The 10,059-nt window shown below is 29.0% G+C and overlaps 1 protein-coding gene across 1 annotated transcript; it reads right to left on the bottom strand.

Moving 5' to 3' along the window:
- Positions 1-8,049: 8,049 nt before the first annotated feature.
- On the bottom strand, positions 8,050-8,493 carry LOC139888797 (uncharacterized). Its single transcript, XM_071871783.1, has one exon. It carries the CDS (start codon positions 8,491-8,493, stop codon positions 8,050-8,052), a length of 444 nt encoding a protein of 147 aa, XP_071727884.1.
- Positions 8,494-10,059: the final 1,566 nt, after the last annotated feature.

Raw genomic sequence — 10,059 nt, 5'->3', positions numbered from 1 at the left:
GCCTTCAAAGAATCCAAATGATTCAGTGTCTGCTGAAGTCTTTAGCGAATACCTTACTCCTTACTCTAAACCCTTGCGGACAATATTCTTCATCATCCTCTGATCTTAGATATTCTAAGATATCATCATATCTTTCATTATAAATATCTTCGATGTTTCTGAAGATATCTTCATAACTATTGTTATCCAAAGTCATTTACCTCTTCGCACTATCTGTGTTACATCATAAAAGAAACTATTTTAGTTTCTAAATTCTGAAACCTTCGAGTTTAAAATATGAATGTTTTTGAAGTAGTGTTGGGAACTGAAGCATAAGTTAGTATAATATAATGACACTTGATCAACGTGATTATATTACAGTAAGTCATGTTGAGTTCTAATGGGACATGACGATTCACAGACCATACAGTCATCATGTGCCATGTTACGCGACTCTGGTATTCTATTTAACCTCTAAGAATATCAAGAAAATATTTTCTTGATGATTCAGTCTTTTCTGGATATTCTAGTAATTTGACAAATCAAATCGTGCTACTACCTTTCCTTTCTACTTTGTATACTATGATAATTCGAAACTCCATACCTACGAATTCTGGACCATTACTTGCAAAAAGAAAACAAAAAGTATGAAGCTCTGAAATAGAAAGGGGGTATAAATCGCAGCAAACAGAAAATATCATTAACTGTAGATGTCAATCATTATAGAAAGACAGAAGCAGGGACTTCGAAAAATAAGGAAAAATATAAAGCCCGACGGCAACACATAAATTACAAACCGTGTATATCAATATGTATTATAACGTAAAGACACGGGAGAACTAAAAATACTATAAAACCAAGAGTATAGTAGAAGTAAATAGATTCTTCCAGCGGCAGATGAAAAAGAAGAATGACAGATATGAAAGTCGGAAGTATATCAAGAATTAGAACTGGATGGAGCATAGTGACGAATGCTTTAAAATATGAATTGAGGGAGAAAAAATAGAAAGTATGAGCTGTGAAAAATAAGGAAATGAAGAGGGTGGATTTATACTGAAATATCCGACAGAGAAATCAAAACAGATTATCGCATTTAACCAAAGAAGATCCTATTTCTTTAATTACCGAAGAATCAAATCTTATTACGAAGATTTTCTTCTAAATTCCTTGAATTCTGGAAATCAACAGTGACTATGTCACCGGTTAAAGACAAAACCGCATTTACTCATTTCATTCTTTTGTGATAGCTTCACTCGTACTCTTCACATAAACGAATCATTTTATCCATACTACTCCCTGATGATAAAATTCTAAATTCCAGCTCGTATGAGTCATGAAAACATATTTATTGTCAGCCATGACCATCCCAATCAAATTTTGGGACGAAATTTCTTTAACGGGTAGGTACTGTGATAACCCGGAAATTTCTGACCAAATTTAAACTTTATCTTTATATTATTCCGACATGATAAGCAAAGTTGTTAAGTTAAATCTCAAGAATTTTAAACTGTGTTTATACATTCATTTAACCTCGACCAAATCCCGACGATTCACGAACCATTATATAAATGGATATGATTATATATATATATATATATATATATATATATATATATATATATATATATATATATATATATATATATATATATATATATATATTAAATTGAAAATGTTAACAAAGTATTAAATGTATAACACTTTACATGAACGTATTTGTTTCAATATGTTTATCGATGGAATTAGAAGATAATATCAAATGATTGAATTATCAGATACATTGTGAGATGATTACGGGTCTCTATTGAGAGGTCCACTTTGATTTAGGAAAACTTTTCTTTTTAACGGTATTCGGAATAATTGGTAAAGTGATCTGCATATGAAAACAAGGTGTCAAATAACGAGAATTAGACAAAAGTTAGTGGAAGACTAAATTTCATAATAATCAATTGATTTAGTTTCAAATGTACGAAAACATTTTTCGATATAATAGAACTTGATTATTTAAAACGTCTTTGATTAATTAATGTAAGTTGGAATATTGGTTGTTAAATATATATAGATAACTTGCAACGTGTATTTAAAACGTGTTTATGTATATGAGATATATTTGATTTCAAATTAATTAAGTAAACGATTGTAACACTCGCTTATTGATTCGATTGATATTTAGATATGTCAATTAGTACGTTAAGAAGTTAAAATAAACGCTAGTACATAAATGAACTATACTTAGTTAAGTTTTAAAATAAAAACGTTATATGATATAATAATTCCTATTATGTAAACGATCTTAAGTTATACTTTGAAATATAATTAGTATTTGAAAAACTAAATATTATATTATTAAATAAATATTTCTAATATATATAAATTTATATTTTTTAAATGAATATATATATATATATATATATATATATATATATATATATATATATATATATATATATATATATATATTCCAAATGATAAAATATAACTTCAATATAAAATGTTTTGATTCAAAAATAATGCTGTCGTATATATATATATATATATATATATATATATATATATATATATATATATATATATATATATATATATATATATATATATATATATATATAAAGATGATTTATAGAAGCAAATGACCAAAACACTCAAATGAATAAGTTACACTTTGAGTGGGATAGTTTTTCATTGATTTAAGTCTAATTATTGATAAAGCCTAAAGGTACACGTCGCGTAATGTAATGTGCTAGTTTTCTAAGCGTACGAAAATGCGTTCGAGAAACCGAAACCGGAACATAGGTCGAGCGACAACGTACAAGTCATCGGGATAAAAATTACAAGTTAACTATATACGTAAATAAAATATAATATATAACTAATTATATATATATATATATATATATATATATATATATATATATATATATATATATATATATATATATATATATATATATATATATATAACTGTCGGCAGCCCACGAGAAAATCGAGTGTGAGCTGGAAGGTGGAGGTCCGCAATCGCGGCACTAGTGAGTAGGGGTGTCCAAAACCGGATATTCGAAATTTTGGATATCCGAAATTTCTGTTAGTGAATTTCGCCATCCGATATCCGAATCCAAAATTTCGGATATCAGGTTTTCAGATATCCGAAATTTCAGATTCGGATATCGTATTATCCAAATATCCTAACTTTTTTAAATCCAAATCACCAACATAACAAATTACAGTCCTCAAAAATCTAAATCACTTTAAATCAAGTTTGTGGATCTTTGATAGCATCTCTTAACCTACTTCTTTCAAGTTCGTGTCTTTTTTGCTTTAGTCACAGCTTCACTATCAACAACAGCCACCTCATTTTTTAGACACGAATTCAATATTAATTTCGTCTATATAATCCTCAATCAAATCCTAAGCAGCTTCATCCATCTGTTGTATAAAGTAAAAGAAGTTATTAACATTAAAACTATCTTAAAACTAAAATAATAAAACTTTGAGAAGTGCAGATCTTGGTTATTTTTTTACCGTCATCGATTTTGGTATTTTTTTTAAACCAGTTAACATTTAGACAATAAAGTATAATTAGTGCAAGCTTCCACAACAATAGATTTAAGACATGAATCGATTTTGACAATACCGATTTATACAATGAAATTAAAAAGTACCTCTTTTGTTTAATGTAAGGCTTACAATTTAGACAATGAAATTAAAAAGTAAATTTAGTTACCTTAAATCAAAAATGGAGACTGTAGATTAGATGATTAGATGAAGAGATGAAGATGAAATATGCGTCGAGTTAGAGAGAAAGAAAGTAGTTAGATACTTAGATCTAGGGTTTTCTAAATTCTAATTGGAAATATAATCTGTGCATTCCCTTTTCACCTTTTGGGCCTAGGGCCTTATCCAATTCTCATATTATAGATCACAGTTATAAATATAAATATACAAATAACATTTTTAGTAATATATATTTTCGGATATCGGATATCTGATTATCCGAAATTTTTGGAAAACTCTATCCGAAACCCGAATCTGAAAAACCGGATATCCGATTTTCGGATATCCAAAAATCCGGATATCCGATTTTTCAGATATTTTCGGATCGGATTTTCGGATTTTACGGATTCGGATTCGGATATTATGAACACCCCTACTAGTGAGTGCAAATGCTCCACAATCGCAGAGGTCGAGGGTCCAGGTCTTGGGCTATAAAGCTCAGTCGTTTTGCTTGCTCGATTCACATTTCAATCTCTCTATCTATATTAGTACTCCGTAATATATTTATTTTATTTATATTATTATTATTATTATTAAAATTAATATTATTATTAATCGTATTATTATTAGTGGTAGTATTATTATTATTAGTATTATTATACATAAAATACTACGACGAGGTTATGATCGAGTTATTTCAAAATGGATTTTTTTTTAGTGGGATAGAGCTAAGGAAAATATGCGTTATAACTATGGAGGTTATGGGTATGGTTCATGGGTTTTGTTCGTGATGTCAAACTAGTGTTTATCATCTCCGTTGCGTCTATGTACTTCTAGCAATATTGAATCACAATATTGATACGTGAGCATTCATATCTTATCTTTTATATATTAATAGTGTATCACTGACTAGTGCTCAAGTATATAGGATTATGCATGTTTGTATGTTTAATTTCGTCGTTAAATAGTTTATGATAAATTATGACTTTAATACATATGCTACTGAGATAAGGTATATGATATGCATGTCGATGAAAAGCTGGCAAAAAATTAATAACTTTTCATTTAGACAGCGTATGATTTCGATGAACAGATTAAAAGATATAGTCAACTGAATTATTATTAATTTTAGTATTATTACTATCGTCGTTATTATCGTCGTTATAATATTATTATTATTATTATTATTATTATTATTATTATTATTATTATTATTATCGTTATAAGTATTATCTTTAAAAATTGTCATTGTTATTAGTATTACTATCATTATTATCATTAAGATTATTACTAATATTATCGTTATTATTATTATTATTATTATTATTATTATTATTATTATTATTATTATTATTATTATTATTATTATTATATTTAGTATTATCATTAATATTATTATTATATTTATTATATTAATATTATTATCATTAAAACTAATATTAGCATCATCTAATTATTATGATTACTATCATTATTATGAATGCGATATAAAAGAGGACTAAAAGCTATTAAACAAATCGATTAGGAAATAAAGAGTATATGTATCATGATGAAATTAAAATATTGTAATATATTGATTTAGATAAAAATATCGTTTTCATTATTATTATTATAAAAAATATCATTAATATTAAAACTATCATTTTTATTAAAATTATCATTTTTAATATAAATATCATTGCTATTATAAAATATCATTATCATTATTATTATCATTTTAGTATTATTATTATTAAAAATTATTATTTTGAATAGAATTATTATTATTATTATTAAAGTTATTAATAAAAAGTATCGTTATTATTAAAATTATCATGTTTAGAATTATCATCATCATTAGTAAATATAAATATTGTTATTATTAGTAGAATAATAATAATTATTATTATTACAAAATAATACAACTTTTACTCATTATTATTATTATCAATATTATTTTATCAAATAAATATGGGATACAAAGATATTTTTACCACGCGTAATATAATTACATTAATAATACATACCACTATATTTTATGATACTAAGTGAACGTTATAAATTTTATTACCTTAATTATATAAAAGTGTATTTTTATCTTATATAAATTTTAATATAAATTCTTACTTATTAATAAATGACTTGTATTACTTAATCTAATAAAATCTGATGAATATATTTAAATATATAAAACGACTATATTTAAGTTAAATAATAAACATGTATAGATTTTGGAAGTCATTTTGGTTCAAGTTGACTTTTGTTGACTTTTGCATATCGATCTCGAGCATTAGGATTATGATACCCTACGGTTTGACCTGAATTGTTAGACAGCTATTGACCAACATATATATATATATATATATATATATATATATATATATATATATATATATATATATATATATATATATATATATATATATATATATAATATAGGTTTGTGAATCCGAGGCAAACCTTGCACTTGTTCAGTGCCGTCATTTGCATTAATGCTACGAAATACAGTATTGTGAGTTTCATTTGATTCCCTTTTACTCTTTACATTTTTGGGACTGAGAATACATGCGCTGTTTTTACAACTGTTTTATTTAATGCCTTTGAAATCTGTATTTTTGGACTGAGAATACATGAGATGTTTTTATAAATGTTTGACGAAATAGACACAAGTACTCAAAACTACATTCTATGATAGAATTATTTGGATTCAGTAGTTCGATTTCTATAAAGATTGCATTAGCTACCATCGGTGAGATTGTTTTGCATTGCACGTTGCATTAGCTACCGTTGGTGAGATTGTTTTGCATCTTGATAAATGGTTCGATTTTTATAAAGATTGCATTAGCTACCATCGGTGAGATTGATTTGCATTGCACGTTGCATTAGCTACCGTTGGTGAGATTGTTTTGCTTCTTGGTTGCATTAGCTACCGTCGGTGAGATTGTTTTGCATTTTTGCATTAGCTACCGCCGGTGAGATTGTTTTGCACTTTCCGTATTCCCATCAGGTGTTCTTCATAAGAATGATTTTTAGCCGTGAGCAGACCGGCATATTATTTGAAAATGAAATCTTGTGGTCTATTAAAATTATGAAATGATTATTTATGATAAACCAATGAACTCACCAACCTTTTGGTTGACACTTTTAAGCATGTTTATTCTCAGGTATTAAAGAAGTCTTCCGCTGTGCATTTGCTCATTTTAAAGATATTACTTGGAGTCATTCATGACATATTTCTAAAGACGTTGCATTCGAGTCGTTGAGTTCAACAAGATTATCATTAAGTCATTGATAGTTTGATATATTATGGAATGGTATGCATGCCTAATAACTTTTGATGTAATGAAAGTTTGTCTTTTAAAAACGAATGCAATGTTTGTAAAATGTATCATTTAGAGGTCAAATACCTCGCAATGTAATTATATGTTATTGTATTCGTCTTTATGGATTAGGACGGGTCTTCACACCAAGAACATCAATTTTTGGTTTAAAAAATGCAAAATGTCTTGGTAAAGGTTGAACATCGTAAGCAAGTATATCATTTATGATACGTAAGAATAAATCTTTACTCATTCTAAAACGTCTTTTAAAGTGACGATCATGATATTTTGGAGATTCATGAAAATAGTGTTTGTGTAACATTTCACCTACTTGTTCACGATCTCTATGAATGTATGTTCGAGACCGTGAAACTCGTTCGTTGTTAACAGGTTCTTCAGCCTCTTCAGCATCAATTTCTTCGGCCATTGCACGTAAAAATTCTAAAACTTAAAGATCATCGGAATCCCACATATCAAAGCATTAAACAAACTTTGTGACATTTTTTTTAGAGAATGATTCAACTTTCAAATGATTCCATTGGTGATTTTTTTTTTTTTTTTGGATATGTACTTTTCTTAGTGACACATGGTTTTTGTATTTAATAAAACACATGAATACTGTTGCACCATTTACTCATACATTTTTCAATTTATGTGGTTTGTTTAAAGGAAAAAAAACTTAAACATATTATGTTTATTTCATTCACAACAATACTCGCGATTCTATCTTTATTATACGTAGTACCATTAATTAATATTCTGTATAACATATACGTTTTCAGTTTGTTTGATTAAAAGTTGCGTGTAACACTCGAGCTCTTAAAGGCTACTTACACTTATATAATGGATTACACAAAAAAATTTTAGAACTTATTGGAGTGTATTTTGAAAAAACAAAATAAAATAACGGTGGATGAATAAAAATGAATGTCAATGTCAACTGTCGCGTGGATTAATGGCTTAAAGCATATCAATAGATCTGATCTCACTACTTAATATTCCGTAAATATTTACGAACATTACAACTCAATATTTGCATTTTTAATTTAATTAATTAATTCTACTCCGGTATAGCACTCAACATTGCCATAAAATTTCGCCGTCTTTCACTCCCGCCGCCGCCGCCGCTTCCTCTCAGACCCGAACTTTTCGTATGACACTTCTCCGACATTGTAAACGTCACATTTTTCCGTCCACAACCAGCTAATGCTGACGTGGCTTTCACAGCCAATGCAGCCATTTCTTCTGGCTGAAGTGGGTGTCTTAACCTGGTTAACGGAAGTGCAAAATAAAGCTGACCAAGTTGAAGCACATCATCGTCACTAATAGCAGTGACTACGTCATCAAATTCCATTTCGTCGGAGTTACATATGAAAGTAGAAGGATTGTTTAGTAAAACGTACGACACTTTAACTGGGTACGAGAATTCTTGTAATCTTCCGTCGTGTGATATTAGTTTAGCCGTTGCTACAGATGTAGATTCGCATGAACTGCAAATACCCATTTCTTTTAAAAAATTAAAATAAAAATAAAAAAATCAGATTGTAAAAATATGATGGAGTGGAGTGGGTGTAGATATGGAATTATATATAGGGGGATCAAACATGGAAACTAGATATTTTATTAAGGAAGGTAGGAATGTAATTTTGTGTAAAAGGAGCACAAGTGGGACCCGGCTAGCTTTAAGATGGATGACAGCGAAGGGGTTGTGTCCTTGTTGAGCAAAGAAAGGGCTGTGATTATGAAAATAGTTACACTGATACGTAGTATGTCGTATTATGAGTTTTTTTTTTTTTTCCGTGGTAAATAAGGATTTATGAATATGTCGACAAATGTAAATTGCATTTGATAAATTTATAATCAATTTTTTAAAGTATTTGAATTATGTTGATAATCTAGCATAAATTTAGATTCGATTAAAACGGTTCGGTCTATACTTTGTTAACAAAAGAGGGGATGGATGTGAATCATTTGCAAAAGTCGATTTTATTTGTCGTGTAACGAGGTTGACGGACGACTCTCAAAGGGAGAATCAGATAAATTTTTTATGTACAAGTGTGGGGCATAAATCCACTTTTTAACTTTCTAAGAGTAGAAAGATTAAGTTGACATTGTGAATCATTTGCAAAAGTCGATTTTATTTGTCGTGTAACGAGGTTGACGGACGACTCTCAAAGGGAGAATCAGATAAATTTTTTATGTACAAGTGTGGGGCATAAATCCACTTTTTAACTTTCTAAGAGTAGAAAGATTAAGTTGACATAGGGTCGTGTTTTGAATGGTTTAACGGATTGAATTCCAAGGTTATAATTATATTTAATTAAATTGACAGGATCAGAAGGATAGCAGTTTGGTTTTAAATTAACAGTCCTATCTTATGTAAGCTAGGTCTATTGTTCTCAGTTTGGTTGCTTTTTGTTAGTTAGTGTTTGATTGTCGTAGTTCTATCATTTGGAGTAGCTGTTTTCTTAATTAGTAGTGTTTGAGTGGAGTAGTTCTACGTGGTAGTCAACCCATACGAAAAATTCATCTTACGCGGCGTGGGTGAGGGGCGTATGGGGAAGCTACCGAGAATAGTGATGAGTGTGGAAGGTGAAGTGGTGGTGGTTGATTGCCTGATTGGTTGTGCTGTCAGTAAGAAGGTAGCCGACGCCTTTCGAAGCCTAAGCCCTTTCTTTTCTAGTGTGCGCTTTAGTTTGATTGCAGCTAGCGCGCTTGACTAGGAAGATAGAAAGGGTGGTTAGTAAAGTCAAGTTTTTGGCCTTATCTTGCAGGTGACGACGACGTCGAGTTAACTATGTCATTGGTCCCTGTCATTTATTCAAAATTATACCAGTAGTCCTTTTATTTTTTAAAATTATATCGGTAGTCTCTATGGATTTTAAAATGCACAAGTCCTAAGAATAGCATCAGTTAATTGTTTAACGAAACAAATTAACATGCATTAGATTTCGGCTCTATCTTTGAGCCAACAACGAGCGTCGAATTATTGGCAACTTAACTGTCGTTTTGAGCCTAAATTGAATTCCATGCAGGATTTAAAACCCATGAAAATTTGATTCTACCATTT

This window comes from Rutidosis leptorrhynchoides, chromosome 2 (assembly GCF_046630445.1).
Source record: "Rutidosis leptorrhynchoides isolate AG116_Rl617_1_P2 chromosome 2, CSIRO_AGI_Rlap_v1, whole genome shotgun sequence".
Taxonomy (NCBI): Eukaryota; Viridiplantae; Streptophyta; class Magnoliopsida; order Asterales; family Asteraceae; genus Rutidosis; species Rutidosis leptorrhynchoides.
This window is presented reverse-complemented; position numbering and strand designations above follow the sequence as displayed.

Coding starts and splice junctions, on each gene's coding strand:
- LOC139888797 (XM_071871783.1), bottom strand. CDS start 8,493: ATGGGTATTTGCAGTTCATGCGAATCTACATCTGTAGCAACGGCTAAA.